This window comes from Actinia tenebrosa, unplaced genomic scaffold (assembly GCF_029948245.1).
Source record: "Actinia tenebrosa isolate PJP-AT-01 unplaced genomic scaffold, QUT_ActTen_1.0 PGA_scaffold12__29_contigs__length_12842862, whole genome shotgun sequence".
Taxonomy (NCBI): domain Eukaryota; kingdom Metazoa; phylum Cnidaria; class Anthozoa; order Actiniaria; family Actiniidae; genus Actinia; species Actinia tenebrosa.
This window is the reverse complement of record NW_028292572.1, coordinates 10,350,544-10,367,129: the sequence shown is the minus strand read 5'-3', so window position 1 is coordinate 10,367,129 and position 16,586 is coordinate 10,350,544. Positions and strand designations below refer to the sequence as shown.

At 35.4% G+C, this 16,586-nt stretch overlaps 3 protein-coding genes across 3 annotated transcripts; 2 read left to right on the top strand and 1 right to left on the bottom strand.

The window, feature by feature from the left end:
* The first annotated feature begins 419 nt into the window (after positions 1–419).
* Positions 420–5,333, top strand: LOC116288397 (tafazzin). Its single transcript, XM_031695182.2, has 11 exons — positions 420–650; positions 945–1,073; positions 1,245–1,290; positions 1,437–1,503; positions 1,872–1,890; positions 2,693–2,773; positions 2,911–2,952; positions 3,058–3,120; positions 3,638–3,690; positions 4,231–4,308; positions 4,634–5,333. The coding sequence occupies exons 1-11, from the start codon at positions 536–538 to the stop codon at positions 4,724–4,726; spliced, it is 786 nt and encodes a 261-aa protein (XP_031551042.1). The 5' UTR covers positions 420–535; the 3' UTR covers positions 4,727–5,333.
* On the bottom strand, positions 4,599–11,301 carry LOC116288394 (serine/threonine-protein phosphatase 2A regulatory subunit B'' subunit gamma). Its single transcript, XM_031695179.2, has 20 exons — positions 10,384–11,301; positions 10,115–10,257; positions 9,606–9,710; positions 9,069–9,125; positions 8,554–8,609; positions 8,387–8,443; positions 8,249–8,289; positions 8,068–8,138; positions 7,932–7,976; positions 7,733–7,820; positions 7,462–7,517; positions 6,962–7,037; positions 6,811–6,871; positions 6,626–6,701; positions 6,449–6,505; positions 6,142–6,177; positions 6,006–6,050; positions 5,870–5,929; positions 5,702–5,769; positions 4,599–5,466 (listed from the first exon to the last, which is right to left on the bottom strand). The coding sequence occupies exons 1-20, from the start codon at positions 10,442–10,444 to the stop codon at positions 5,364–5,366; spliced, it is 1,362 nt and encodes a 453-aa protein (XP_031551039.1). The 5' UTR covers positions 10,445–11,301; the 3' UTR covers positions 4,599–5,363.
* A 102-nt stretch (positions 11,302–11,403) lies between these two features.
* LOC116288395 (adenosine 3'-phospho 5'-phosphosulfate transporter 1) lies at positions 11,404–15,374 on the top strand. The gene is made up of 3 exons (XM_031695180.2): positions 11,404–12,000; positions 12,376–13,022; positions 13,219–15,374. Exons 2-3 carry the CDS (start codon positions 12,779–12,781, stop codon positions 14,307–14,309), a joined length of 1,335 nt encoding a protein of 444 aa, XP_031551040.2. The 5' UTR covers positions 11,404–12,000; positions 12,376–12,778; the 3' UTR covers positions 14,310–15,374.
* The last annotated feature ends 1,212 nt before the right edge of the window (positions 15,375–16,586 follow it).

Here is a 16,586-nt window from a genome sequence, read left to right as displayed (position 1 = left end):
AGGGTGTGGGGATCGACAAAGGAGATGGTCCATTACCACTTTTCACACATTTCACATTCCACATGCATATGAGCATACGCGTAGCAGGTCCTTGTGCTGGGATTGAAAGGTAGGGGAGATAGAGTAGGAGATGGGGAGGGTAGGGGAACTGGGTGGGAAAGATAATAATTCCGGATAATCAAGGCACGGAACCACCAAATTGAACCGTAGCTGTTTAACTCGGACAGGGTTGCGCGTAACAAATTTAATAGTATGAATTACACCTGAAACCTTACTGGTTATTAAATGAAAGAAAAATCTGTCTAAGATCGGGTTGCTTGCTAGGCACACCGGTCAGTTCCACGGCTTCTAAAAGCGTTTTTGTGATGTATGGGTTATGGGGTTCCTGTGTACATATGCACATCAGCACGTCCAGCGGTAATCATCACAAATTCAAAATGGCGGACGGATTAAGTGACGAATATTTAAACGAAAAAATAATCAATAATAACATGAAAGATCTGACTTCATAGTTAATCTTTACTGGATAAAGAAGATGTGTTTAACAACATCATGGCCTTTCTGTCGTGTGGCCATGGAGAAAATTTCTTGGAAGATAGAAAGTTCAGTGATTGTTGCCGCGGTTGGAGGAGCGAGTAATCTGTGGCTGAGTGAGTTTTCGATTTAGTTAATTTTCTAATATGAATAGACATTTAAACAGCTACATCAATATCTTTGTCATGAAAGGAGTTCCGTTGTAACACGGATAGCAAAAGCACAAGTCATTTCTTTATCCAATGGTTGTAGTACTAGCTTACTAAGCTTACTAAGCTTATCTTTCCATCACTGATGAAATGACACTTCAGCGACGCTTATTTTTTACGTAGAGTGATCGAAAAGCTTGATAAATACATGTGCAACTTTCATGTGAGGATTTCATGTTTTCAATTATTTTGATGTTATAGAGTGGCTGAATACTGTAAGAGTTCATAATCAGATCACACTAGACCAGTGTACAGCTGATCGTCCTGATGGTGTACCACTAGTCACTGTATCCAATCATTATTCATGTTTAGATGATCCTCTCATGTGGGGTATGTATGAATGTATGTTATTCATTAATCCATGTTTTATGTAGCCAACACCCCTATGATCTCTGTTTTTTTATTACTACTGACCCCCGTTTCCCCTTTCCCAGTAAAAAATGAATGGTCCTAAGAGGGTCAACCTGTTTTTGAAAGAGCTGTGTTTTTCTTTGAAAACAGGAATATTAAAACTGAAGGTGCTTTTTAGTAGAGAAAAACAAAGATGGTAAGTTTGAAAGATAACTTGAACAAAGGGAGCGCAAGCTTGAAATTTGTTAGTATATTTTCACATATTGTTTTAAATAAATAATAGTCACAAAAACTGAGCTCAAATACTTACTTTCTGTAACTCAATTTTCCTGCTAATTTCAGGACATTAGGAGCCAAAGAGTTATTATTCAGCAAACCATTGCATGCATTTTTATTTAGCAGAGGAAAGGTACCACAAATACTTTCTATTTTCTTCTTCTGGCTTTTTGTTTTAAGAAAAATATCAAAGAAAGACATCAAGCTTGTTAAGATGATAAAAAAGAGCAATTTGTTATCTGGTTGGTTGGATAATGTAGTGTGGACCAGCAGGCATTTCAGACTTGTAATCAGAGTTTAGATTCAGAGATAAACTAAGGGCTTGAACTTGTTGGATATAGCAGAAAATGGAACAGTGAATGGGGTACTGATGTTGTCCTTCTTGGCTCTGGGATCTATATGAATGTAAAACAGAACTTGTCCAAGATGTCCCTTACCCAGACCAAACTACCTCAGTCAATGACCCTTCCATGGATTAAAAAGAAATATTTTTCTTTTTAGGTAATACCAGTAGTGAGAGGTAAGTAATGATGCATCTTTGTAATAGTGCGTTCATATTCATCATAATATGGTTCACATTACACTCATTTATTTGATGGGTAGTTGGGTTGCAGTGCAAAAAATAACAGCTGATCAATGGACAATGTCTGGCACTAGCTAAACACCTCTTAGACCAGTCCTGTTGACCAGTCACATTACTGGTCATCTGGTGATCAGTCTGAGGAGGCATGCCATCATGTCTGGCAATATTGGCCATATGTTATTCTTAGCATTCATGGTGCAATTTACACAGGGTTCGTGCTACATTTTCGTTACAAAATTCAAGCACTTCTTAAGCACTTTTCAAGCACAAAAACTAGATTTTCAAGGACAAAGTTTTTTTGTATTAGAACGTGGTTTAAACATTGATTCAATGTTGCAGTGCAGGACAGTGCAGCTAATTCAGCCGGGGCCACGTCCACCAATAAAAAATGATCATGACACGAACCAACCAGTAAACAAGCACACAGAAACTCTTAAATCAATTTTAATCATTATTTATTTTAAAGGAAAGTTAGAAATAACATTAAGTTTGCATTAAATTCAAAGAGTATTCCAGGAGCTTTGGCGTTTTTCCCTATTTTCAAGGGCTTTTCAAGTGCCCTTAAAAACGTGTTTTCAATTCCAGGGCTTTTCAAGGATTTCAAGGAGTGGCACGAACCCTGTTTACAGCCAGACAGACAGGATTTGACCAGACATGTTCCAATTTTGGTTGGACATTGTCTAATGACTGGACATTATTTTTAGCTGTGATGTATAGAATATGGGTTATTATTTTTCAGGTGAAGGTGTTTATCAAAAGGGAGTGGATTTTGCTTTAGAACAGCTCAACCAGGGCCAGTGGGTCCATGTTTTCCCAGAAGGTAGTGTAACATAATAACAGACTAAAGCATGTACAGACATTACAAAAGTACCTAAGTTATTAAAACTCATGATGAGGGGAGATGGGGGAAATTTAGACCACCTAACAGGTTATTTAAGAATTTTCTTTCATCTTTAGGAAAGGTTATTGAGGATGGTTCTCTTGTTCGACTAAAGTGGGGTTAGTTTAGAATTTTCTTTGTATATTGTTTATGAACTCACATTGTAATATATCCATCCAATGGTATCTGTTGAATTATTGATGGTAATAGTATATCGTTCTCAGGTGTTGGTAGATTGATTGCAGAGTCAAAAGTTACACCAATAGTATTACCCTTATGGCACGTAGGTAAGAGAATTCAAATGAGATAAACGTAAAGTATTCCAAAGCATATCATATAGACTCGCATGTCTGTTCAGGGATGTACATAGGAGTATAATTTTTAGGTTTGGGGGACCAGGGCTAAAATAAAAATGTGTGCGTGAATAAAATAAAAATGTGTGCAAATGAGATAAACGTAAAGTATTCCAAAGCATATCATATAGACTGGCATGTCTGTTCAGGGATGTACATAGGAGTATAATTTTTAGGTTTGGGGGACCAGGGCTAAAATAAAAATGTGTGCGTAAAACAAGGTTAACAGATGACCACAATAAATGAAGGTTCTCACATTTTCAAGAGTTAGAAATTAAAGATATTATTTTCAAACTTGATCTGATTGTTATAGTCTAGCATAGCAAATACAACTTGTATCAGTATTTTTCTGTTGGTATGTAGTAGGGCTATTGCCCTCCCCCCAGGCTCCTGCATCCCTGCTGCTGTCAGTACAATTTTGTTTGTGACTTTTTTTCTGTTTTCTGATTAGGTATGGATGACATATTACCTAACCAAAAACCATACATCCCACAAATAATGAAAGTAAGTAGACACTAGTATGTACAATTAAGAGTATCAATGTATTAACAATTATATTAGACAAAAAATTTGGACATGATTTAGGATGAAAATGTGAATTAGCTACCACTGTTTTGGTTTTTCAAAATCAGCACTTTTCTTTGGTCTATCATAAATAGGCCACCAGTAGCTCAGCCAGTCAGAGTACAGGATTTGTGATAGATCATAATTTGGCTCTGGCATGTCTGAGGAGTAATTCTCTCAAGAATAAGATTCTTTGTTTGACTCATATCCATATTCATGTATCTTCTCATGTGCAACTGTTAAATAAAGAAATGATACTCTAGGGAATGACATGTGGTCTGAAATGGGGAAACATTACGCCCAAGGTAGAGGTCTATTTCATCTGGTGGTATTGAATGAGTGTCTGTCTTGGGAGACTGAGCAATATTACTCCCTGCAATAAACATGTTACAGTAACAAATCCAGCATGGTGGTATATCAGATGAGTGCTGTTTTTGAACTTTACAAGAACAAATTTTTTGAAATTATTTCTTTAATCAGAAAGTGACAGTTTTAGTTGGTGAACCAATAAAGTTTGAAGACATTTTGAAGGATTATCAGAAAAGAAAGAAAAGTGCTGTAAGTAATAAAGAAAGTTTATCCATAAAATCAGGATTGTAATGAACTGGATGTCTTTAAACCCAAAACTGTTGCCGGCAATTTTACCTCGTACCATTTCCATTATTATTATTACCTGAAGCAGACAGCTAGCTAATCAATTAAATTTCCAATGGTCAATGATAATATTTTGATCAAAGGAAGCCAAAATTCCAGACATCTTAGGCTGGTTGCACAAATATGAAAATGGGTCTAAATTGTTAGTGGAATGTTTAAGGAAGGGGTTAAATACAAAACAACAGCTAACACCATTCATTATTAACTTTTATTGTTGAACAATTTCCAGACTGAAGCACGAAAACACATAACAGATGTTATTCAGTGTCGCTTCAAGGAACTAAAGGAAGAGGCAGAGTTTATTCACAGCAAGTGGAGCTGACCTTCAATCAATCAATGCTTGACTGCAAATATTGAAATATAAATTATGATGGTGTCATACCACTGGTCCATACCATTACTACTACTAGAGTCTGATGTGCCTTTTACGGCAAAAGTATGACCAGATATATAGTATTTGCATAATTCTATGCACAGGTTTTTGTATGTTAAACATACACATTTCGATGCAAAACAGGCTGGTTTTACCAAATAAGGCATGTACAGGCTTGTTTGGCAGCTAAAAACATGGTCATACTTTAGTGCCTCGCTCTGTCATATAGTGGTAGTAACACCATTATGTAAATACTTGATATTTTCTTGTTTAGGGATGAAGGATGTATAGTTTGTTTCATACAATTTGGAATATCTTTTTTTACAATGTACAGTAATTTTATGATCATCAAGTTATGCTACTAACAACCAGCTTGACCATCTGCGTTTATTTAATATATAACATAAATAAAAAAGGTTCAACTTTCTCGTACCCACACCTAGCAAGGTTTTAGTTTAGTTTTTTCTCTCTGGTGTTTCAACTTAGACTCTCTTCATCACCTTATCTTTTACAGCCAAGAGGAGAGTAAGTTGCAGTAATAAAAGTTCCACATGTCCATACTGTCAGTATTATACATTGAGAATTTTCAGTCATCTACAATGGGTTCTTGTACAAGGAGTTCTCTATTTTCATAAGTCCAAAAGCCATTCAAGTCTATAAGAATGCTCGCTACTGTTTCTCCTTGAGAACTGTGGAAAAATAAGAATATGGATATAATAAAACAATGACGTATGCAACAAGACAACTATGTAGTCACCTCAAATGAAATGGTCCCCACTCCCTGCATGTGTGTTGGGTCTTAACAAGAGTGACAACCCAAGAAATACTGTCAGCTGCAAGATGCTGTCCATTCTTTCTGTGTGTTGACAGATTACAGGGTATGTACCCAAGATAAAGTAATGTATACAGAGTAACCTGACTCACCTGTTTAGTAGGTCTTGGAGACTTATTTTATAAGGATCTTTTGGTTTTACCATATCAAATATTTCATCCTAGAAAAGCAAACAATAAGACCAATTAACCAAGACATAGAGTAAAATGCTGCCAAGTAACTAAACTGAACAATAGCCATCTTGAAAGTCATTTCCTCACCTTAATGTCTAAGAATTTTACTGGTTCATGACCATGTTTAACCATGTCTTCTTGTATAGCCTAATTCATATAGAAAACAAAACTTTAGTTTTTGTTGCTCTCTTGATACCAGCCCATGGCATGGTGCTGAACTCACCCGGAAAAAGAAGTTTAATGAGAAGATGTTGAGGTAACCTACACCCTGTAGAATGAACAAAAATACAATGTTATGCTTTCCTTTCACTCTTCCATTCTCCCTTCCTCCTCCTGCTACTATTTGGTTCCAACCTTACCTTTACATCTAATATTTTAAACAGATACTGCAGTGCCTGGAAAATAAAACGATGTAAAACATCTGTCAAAATATATTGGTTTGATTATGATGTTAGGAAAACTGCATCATCATAATAGAACATGCTCTGTTTCTTATTAAGAGGAAGATAATTTCATGGAAATATTTTCCTGAGTCTCTGTTAAATGATGGGTGACTTGAGATTTATAATTTCATTTGATCCCTAAGGATTGGCCAAGGTGCCCTGAAAGCTTGGATATTGAAAATTAATCAACCATACGTACATAGAAGCATAGTTTTTCTCTCACCTGTGGTTCTTTTCTGTTTTCTAAGGCAAGGACAAAATCTAAATATGTTTTGTAATCCTGAGAGAAGAAAAAAGACTTTTTTAGAAAATTACATGGTGATTAACTGACTATTATGAATAACATTCAAAACATGCCAGTTAAAAGCACATGTTAAAGAAGATGAAAGGAAAGCCATACCATTTCACCATCGTAAGTCAGGCATTCCTGGAAAACCCTGTCAATGAAGACCTTAGTCAAGGTGCCAGAACCATACCTGGAAAAACACGAAAGATTTAGGTAAAAATGTTGGAGTTTACCGCAAGGACAGTATACATATGTATAGAGTGTAAGCAGGAAGTAATATACTAGTATTAGTGTCTCACTTGGCTAGTTCGTCTTTGCTTAGCATACCATTATGATCTGTATCTAGATTAAGATATTGACCTGCAACCAGTAATACAAAACTTAATAAGTACTTCAATCCATATTCAGTGATAAAGAGAAACCACTTTCAGTCAGTAACATATGACTAACCATAAACTCTTAGAGCTGATGGGGCAGAGAACCAGTTAGCATCTTGTTGCTCTTTAGACAGGTCTTCATCCCTGAGCTGTTGACATAAACCATGTTACTTGACATGTAGATAGATAAACTGATAGATAACTACAGATGTAGGAATGGCATTTACGAAGGAAGGGATCAAGAATAATAAAGATTATAGTTAATTTTTCTTATGGTACTTCTTCGAGAGGTAATAGTGAGCTTCAGATCAGAGAACAAAATAATAAGAGTACCCTTTTACATGTTTTCAAATACTATGCATGTTCCAGAGCATGATGGTTAGTATCACACCACCTTAAAAATCTCATTGCCGTCTCTATGTAAACAACAAGAATTTTGCAAAAAGTCATCATAGAGAATTACGAGATTTGAAAGGTAAAGTCCAAACTCATACTCGTAGTCGTTCTCTGATCCAAAGCTCACAAATACCAAATAGTTCAGAGCAAAAATATAAAAAACCCATAGTTAAATACCTCAAGAAGATCATCTAGAAAACTACAAGCTAGGATATCCTGAATCTTTATTTTACCTAGAAATAGAAATTTCATGTGGTCATAATTTTCCTTAACAACAATATAATCAACATTATCACCATCATCATCATCACTGTTATCACCATTGTCAAAAGTATCCGGTCAACTTGCCTGATATAATCAGAATCATTTTAAAATGTCAACACCATGATAATCATTTGAGAAAAAAATATAGTTAGAGCTTAGATGATCAAGGGTATATTGTACTCACCAGTCCTTAGAGGATCAAGGAAGAAAAAGAACTTTCTGACAGCAGTACAGACATAAAAAGAATAGAATGACTTTTCCAATCCATCCAACTGAGAAAAATAATATTCCAGGGTCAAATATTACATGAAAAACTTCTAGATTTGAGAAGAAAAATTTTTCACAAAAACGAAAAGTATTAAACATTATGCATATAACCATACCTGGGGAAGAGTGGGTATAAGTTCAAGGATGTAATTCTCCAGGTCCTGTTTGAAGGTAAAAATACATACTAACAAATGACACACGAAAAAGTACTCATACTCTACATCATTTATAGAACATATGAAAGGTTCTTACAGATTCTTTGAGGTATCCCTGACCAGCAACATCGTAAAGACTTAATCCAATTCTCGTTTGATGAAGCCATACTAAACATATGAAAAAATAATACTTATTACTTTTACACCACCTACTGCTGCTATACGTACCACCCTTCCCTAACAACTACAATACCCAGAATAAACTACTTGTGTTTTACCTTTTCTCATAACGTAATTGAAAAACTGCATGATTGAAATCCTGCAAATAAAATGATGGCTTATTAAACTTCTATCGGATATATGAGCTACCTGTGGTAATTCAAACACAGGAAGCCCATAACATAATAAGTTCCTACCTTCCAAAAGGATCACTCTGGTACAACTTGCTGAAGACAGTAGCAGTAAAGAATGGTCTGCAGTTAGAATGATATATAAGTAAGTATAAATTACTTGGTGTACTCTGTAAAATCAAGTTAATTTTAAAATTATCTTCATTTGCTATAATATTCATAATTTAATGTACCTGCATTTTACTCCTGCTTGAGAAGAAACATTCAAGAAATCTTCATAATTTATCATCTGAAAATTGAAAAGTAAAAGAGAATTGTAATAATCATTTGATGGGGAAAGGAGAGATTATCTAAATAGACCCATCCCCACCCCTCCCCCCCAAAAAAAACTAATGGGATTTACTATTCCAGGGTGTATGATGGTAAGCCTTACAGGTTTTACAACCCACTTGGTAAGGCAACTGATGGATTGAATTAAGATTTAGAAGTTGATTTTTGTGGAGGGAGCAAAAACCGGATAACCCAGAGAAAACACTTTAAAGCACAGGAGAAAACCAACATACAGGTCTGCTCGCTGAGCTCAGTAATCAAACTCAGTTAATTAACATGTGCATAGTATAAGACTTGATATGCATGAGTTTTTCAGTATGGGATTTTCAGATTTTCAGGGTGTGAAAATTTTTTAAAAGAAATAACATTTGATGATATACAGTAAATTTCATCAGTTACTGATGGACAAACTGATTACCTGTTCCTCTCCTAAGACTGGAGGAGTGTGGTGCTTATCCAAAAGAAACCAGAGATTCTAAAGATGAGAGTATAAAACAAACATGAATCACAGGTACTTATTTGTTTTACAGTATTATAGTTTCATGATTAAAATAGGTTGGAACATGAATAAATGTAAAGAAAATTAGAGAAGGACGCCAAAACTCCTTGTCTTGGTTGATCACCATGGTAAAAAAATATATATATTGCAAGGTTAAAAATAGGCACCAGTTATTGAACGATTGTCCAGTAAAAGTGATTTGATTGGTTAATGATTTGCCTTGGCTGAACATTTGACCTGCAGGCACACTTGGGTTCTGACAGGTCAAACATACCTCTGACCTGATAAATGACCTACTCATGGGGAAAAATAGTCATATTGTATAGCGAAAGTCTTTCTTCTCATATTTTATTATTAATGGAACCTATTCTAGCAATTTACTACGATGTACTCTGTACATGTAGTTGGTTCAGTATATTGAAGTAATCTTGATAATGTATATAGCAAATTTCTGACCTGCAGCTCTTCATTGTCTAGAAGTTCTCTACTCTTTCTTTGAAGGAATACAGCTCTTGATTCCTCCCTGAGTTTTTGTTGTAGCACTTCATCTTCTGATGGCAACTGGAAGAATAACAAAAATCTCTAAGGTTCAAGCTGCGTGATGTACATGTATCTATCAATCAATGGTTAAATCCTAAGTGGTAGGTGGGCTAGCCAGGGAAAATGTGTCAATATTGAGAATTGAAAACACTAAAAAAAGACTAAAACTAAAACACACAGAGCATAAACTGGATTACGTTGAATACCAAATCAGAGCAAGATGTTGAGTAGCCTTGACGATGTATCCCTGATTTTACCCTCCTAAAACTATGCTTTGTTAATCTGGTTTCATTGACAGTTGAAAAACAACAATTTGTAAATATAATTCACTGACTTGACAGCTGTTATCAACTTGTTAATCTTGTACTTTATTTGCAGGTTTTTTGATATCAGTGTTAATATAGATCAGAGCAGTGCAACTCTACCTTATAGTAGAATTTTGGAATGGTATTGAAGGTCTTGTCTTTCCCTTTTCCCTTTCCTTTAGGATGGCCTTTCCATTCTGTGTAGTACTTGGTAAATAATTCAGTTTCCGTCAAATTTCCGTCTTGATAAGCACTAGTTGCCCCTGCATCGCGAATTAAAAGGTAATATTAGAATTTCCAGCGTATTTATAAGGTAGAAAACAAGATATACTTCTGGTGTGAACTAAGTCAAACTTTTTCCCAGATATTTTGCTATTTTATTGACAAACCTTCAGCTTTTTCGTTCTTTTTCCTCTCCACGTATCGCTTCAAGGTATCAGCCCAAGACATATTACTGAAATTAGGTTATTTACTGTCCCAGATCATCAAAATCTAGAATCAAATATTTTGATGGACAAAAATCCCGCCATGTTTTTATTTTGAGAGATGACTCAGCGCACGTAGGATTGTGGGTATTTTAACGTTGCATGGCATTCTGGGATTATAGTTCATCTTTTTCTTTCATTCTTTCTCCAATCCTTTTCTCCCTTTCTTTTCTATTTCGTTAGTAGTAGGATATGCATGTAACATTTGACGATATTCTCTTGTAGCTAGAACTGATTTTCAAGAAAGATTTCAATGTTAAGGTGCTCGGAAGTGTCCTATCACTGACGGTATAAGCTAGCGGTATTATGTTTAATAATATGCAAGTAATAATTTCTCCTTTTCCCAGAATATTAGTGTAATGATTTCTGTTCCTTGGTGGTTGTGAAATATGGCTTTATTTTGAGTATATCAATTCGGGCTACAAATGTGTATCATACAGTCTGATAGATGGATATAGGGTTTCAGTCAATGCTATGGTATCATATGACATATAGCATGACAATTAGCTCCACGAACCTTCACCCGAAAATAAGTAGTTTGATCCATGATGGCAAAAGATTAAGGCGAAGACACACGGAGCAACAATGTGCGCAATATTGCAGGCAATGTTGTGAAATAGGATCGTTTGCGACTTCGATCACTTGCAATATTGCGCGCAATGTTGCACTGTGTGCCCGTAGCTTTAGACGCGACGAAACTATGCGATGAACTTGTAAAGCTGCGGCACGAGGTTATAGGGTGCCGCCAATGGAGTTTGACTCCTCCAAGCAGCAACTATCAAGCTAATTTTCATGTTTGTCCTTAACTGGAGTCCGCATCTAAATATGTCCCTTTCGCAACAAGTTTTTGTTACTGTCACAAATCTTATTCCAAAAGAATTTCAACAAAGAAGAATGCAAGGTCAGCACACCACAGATGGTCATCATGGTAACTAGGCCGTGAAAGAAATCGCCTGCGTTGATGTTACTGTGGTTTGCTTCCAGAGCAGTAATGCGAAAATGAACGTGGCAGGCCATCAGACACGCCATAATAAGTTGATCCAGAAAGAAAACCGTCAAAGTAGAAAAAAAATGCACTTTGTACTTCTTTTCTCTTGGAGGATAGGTGAAGTTAAGGAAGAAAACCAGTGATGTCACGCAGATGTTTCTCCAAATGAATCCTAGTTCTATCGCTCTTGCACTTGCAACTTTTTCGTGGACAATCATCACTGTTTCGTAACTCACAGCAATCGCCAGTTCCACGAGCAAAAGACATGAAGATCTTGGAATTTTCAAAAGTTCCCTCATAGAAAAAGAACTCGCGTCTGCGTAGTGCAGTTTTCTGATAACCATCATGTATGTGATGGCGTTGATTCCTGTTATGACTTGCCAGCAGACTTCTAGTTCTTTAGGGTGGCTAAATAAATCGAAGTTTTGACATCGCTGAGTCGTAGAATGCTGCGTGAAGGAGCAGTATACAGCATATACACTAAACAGGACCCAACCAATGAAATGAAAAACGAGTACCAGTGAATATCCAAGGTAAATAAGAGGAGACAGAATTTTTTGCAAACACAGCATAATTCGATTTCTGTTTTCAATGACCACAAAGTCGTCCAGTTGACCGTTGTCTTCTGGTTCTCTGCGGATATTTACAAGTATCGGAGACGGAGACATGACTACAGACACAGTTTGCCTTATTGCTTTTGAATAAGAGAATTATTTCACGCTTCGATGTGCGAAAACAGCTTCGAAGCCCTCCTTGGAAAAACTAGTGACTCATATAAAGCAAAAAAATTCACTTTCACTTTTCCTTTTTTGGGTTATATTCAGTTAGTTTCACTTTTATTTTCATTCATTATAAAGCAGGGGGGGAAACAACTCTAAAAAACTAACAACCGAATTCGATTTTAACAGATTTAAAAATCACCTTGGTGGCAATAAAGTAAATAAATTAACTTGAAAATTCCTTATTGTACTGAAAAAGAAAAGACCATCATTTTATAAGGTTTCCTTATTTGGACTTCCTGTGGCTTTTCCACGTGGTGTAAAAACAAAGAGCATAATGGGAAGTGTCTGATGTTCACTTGACAAAGAGAAGTATTTTGGTTCAAGTTGGATGGATATAATTTTGATTGTTTATTCATGAAGAGAGTAAAAAGTCTACGTGGCAAGAATGGTTTCTAATTGCTTAGGATATAAGTGGTCTTTGACGATTATCCTGTCTGCTTTTACAGTTTCTGGTAGATGATTCAACTTCAAATCAGTCGTATTTTCACAATTATATCAACTGTCAAGATTTCTTCTGATTTTTTGATCAATGGAGGCAAGAATAATAGCTGTTTTTCTTGTGCTGTCAGTTTGGGTCTCGCTTTGTTTAGGTGAAGATAGGGAAAGTACAATCGCTTCTGCAAGCTTGACCACCAATGAAAGCTCGAAGTTAGACAACAGAGATTTCTGGGTGTTCAACTTTCTGTGGAACATTCTTGGCTATGCTACTGTTGTCCTTCCCTTTGCTTTCGTCATACGAATGGTTAAACACTCTAACTTCAAGGAAAAAGGAGGTACTTCATTGAACTTTTTAATGTATTTAATTTTTTAAATAAAGTCGATAATCTCCTTCCTAATTATACATTTCAGTTAAGGTAATCATTAAGGTTTTTTTTACTGTTAAATATATTAATTTGATAGCCAACCATCAAAAGTAAAAATATAAACAAAAACTGTATTTTTATTCAATCAATGTTTTTATTTCTCCAGCTCAAGGATTTCTTGCAAGAACAATCCACCATTTTGTATTTGGTGCACCTGACGATCCTCATGCTACAATGGAGGAAGGTGGCAAGCAAGAAGAAACAATGAGCGAGACAGATCCATCACTACGAAAATCTGCAATCAGGCTACTTGTGTGTGTGGCAGGACTACAAGGGTCTTATGTAATTTGGGGTGTTTTACAGGAACGAATTATGACCAGATCTTACACCAAAGTTCTGCCTGATGGAACAAGTGTTGAGGTCCAATTTAAGGATTCACAGTTTCTGGTGTTCATAAACCGTTTCCTTGCTATGTTTTTTGCTGGGGTTTATGTTCTACTTACCAGACAACCAAAGCACAAAGCTCCCATTTACAAGTACTCATATTCATCTATGTCCAATATCATAAGTAGTTGGTGTCAATATGAAGCACTCAAGTTTATCAGTTTTCCTACTCAAGTTTTGTGTAAGGCATCAAAGGTCATTCCAGTGATGTTAATGGGAAAGTTAGTTTCCAAGAAGACTTATCCATACTATGAGTACCTAACAGCTGTCATGTTGTCTGTAGGAGTCAGTTTGTTTTTACTCTCAGCTGGCAGCTCTAAGAAGACAGCAACGGAAACGACAGTGTCAGGTGCCATCATTTTGTTAGGTTACATGTTCTTTGATAGCTTTACTTCAAACTGGCAATCTGAACTTTTTAAGAGTTATAAGATGTCATCAGTGCAAATGATGCTGGGTGCTAATTTTTTCTCAAGTATTTTGACTTTTTGGTCATTATTTCAAAGAGGATCCCTTTTTACATCCTTATCATTTGCATACAACAACCCAGCATTTGCATATCATGCGTGCTTGCTATCATTTTGTTCAGCAACTGGGCAGCTTTTCATTTTCTATACCATCCAGTGCTTTGGCCCAGTAGTTTTCACCATGATAATGACCACTCGTATGATGCTAAGCATCATCATATCATGTATTCTTTACCATCATCCTATTTCAGCACAAGCTGCTTTTGGTGTTATTGTAGTGTTTACTGCATTGTTTTTGCGTGTTTATGCTAGGTATCGTACCAGGAATTCAAATGTAACAAAATCTTAAACAGATTGTAGTATGAAGGGAGTGTTTATGACTCAGGGCTGTAGCCACCATTTGAATAGTGGTCTGGTTTAAAAAGTGGCCCAGTTTTTTATTAACTTGTATAGTAAATATTTGTCAAGGGGTCCTGTGGTCCTGTTAAAACCACACCAACTGTATTTTTTGGGTGCTTTAGTGAAATGTTCCTTTTTTATAACCAGATGGATAAATTATAAATGCTTCTTGCTATGAAACTTCTCGTTACTATAACAGTCCTTAAGGATGGCATTTCAAGGAAGAAAACCCCCAGATGAGGTAGGATAGGAAATAAATATGAGACTCGTACTTTTATGTTTTTTACCTCGTTTGAGGATATTTAAACTAAGCACAATTTATTTGATTCCTGCCATATGATAAAAATAATTATTATTGTTATCTTTATTAATTGTCATACTGAGGTGGCATTTAACAACAATTAAAAACCTATAAGGGAACACTGTCTATTGATTAAATAAATAAATATATAAATATATAAATAAGTTATTAAAAAATCTATAAAATAGATTTCCATTAAAAATAGAAAAAATAGAAAAAAGATTTATAAAACATGAATATTAAATAAACTAACATAAAAAACAACTTACATTTATTATCCTTTACTATAGAAGCTTAATCTAATTTACATATATCCCTTTTAAAGCTAGATGATGTTCAATGTATATGCTTTACATCCATTATCAGAATGATTTTAAGGTCAAATGAAGCAGTATATTAGCCATCCATGGTTGATTAAAAAACTGGTTCTCTCTCTGGCATTTCAGCGGATTGTTTCACTATTTTAGGTGAGGCATCTATTTAATCCCCTAAAACAATCCCAAAATTCACTACGATGCTGACTCGGCCCAGTTGTTTCCCCAAATCCAAACATTCCCAGCCAGATGTAACCAATGCTGGGAACTTAAGTAAAGAAAAAAAGCAATCCTGTATAAAGAAGATAAGGTTTACCTATTTGTTGTAGGTAGAATGTCTTGTACTACATTTTAAACTGATCAATGATAAAAAACAGGAATAAAACTTTGACCATAGTAATCATTCTTTGTCAAATTTTACAGCTGGGTGATTGTCAATGATTATTATCTTATTAAAATATGCCATCTTATTTTGCTGTGGTGCAAGTGGTAATACATAATGAACTCTTAGAAAACTCCTGAATAATTCATGAGGAAAACAATAGAATTCATGACCATGAAGGAGGTTTTATATCTGATATAGATTTGTCTTCATTTGCATAAACTTTAACTTGGATTTTCTCTATCAAACTTGGTTCATTTCGTAAAGAAATCGGTACACTATGAGAATATACATCATGAGTTTTCTAAGCCGTTCAATAAACTCACAGATTGTGTTTTATCTGGTCTAAAAACACCTGCCTACGCCTTGTGTTTTTAAATCCTGATGAAACACTCCTGCCAGTTTTAACACTATTTCCTGGTCTAACATTATCCCTTCAATGTATTCATTCATCTGTTATCTCCAAAAGTATGTCAGTTATTCCTTATTCCTAACACTGTCTTGTTTGTTACATGTACATTGGCAGATAATTTAGCTTGGAATTGGTTAGTAAGTAAAAACATTAAATATTGTTAATTGATAAAAACAAGCATCTTGATTTTGTGAACCCTCCACCACCCCTCCCCTCCCTACTCAAAATCTTAGATCCATATATTTAGAACTTACACATACTTTACAAAACTGAGGTGCATCTGTCTTATTTATAGATATTCTAAATGGAGAATCATGAACACAATGGTACTTGAACCTTGGGCCACATGTCACAAACTTCACACATAAAATAGACATGAGAGATGAGGCGGTAAACTGTGTGGGATGGGCTCTTGATTAGTGGAAAATTCATTTGCAATATTTATTGGATCATTGTGACTGTACTGAAGTCTGACATCACAATCTAAATTTTGCAATATGAATTTCCATGATGGCATCATTTGACTCCTACTACCAAGATCCTTCACGAATTTCCTTTCTTATTTAACTTTGTATCCCCTCATTAGAATATTAAGACTTATTGGTGCTAATATTAACTGAACAAAAGAAAGTGTGCAAGGGAGTCTGGTAGCAAAGGTCAATGATGCCATCATGCAAACGTCCTATTCCCAGTCTTTAATGTTTATATTTGACAATACAGCATTTCCTGCATTTATTTGTGACCTCTTCACTTCAGTACTCTATTGTGACTGGTGAAGCTAGAAAATTATCAAAAATCACAATTCGGAAAAAATTTGC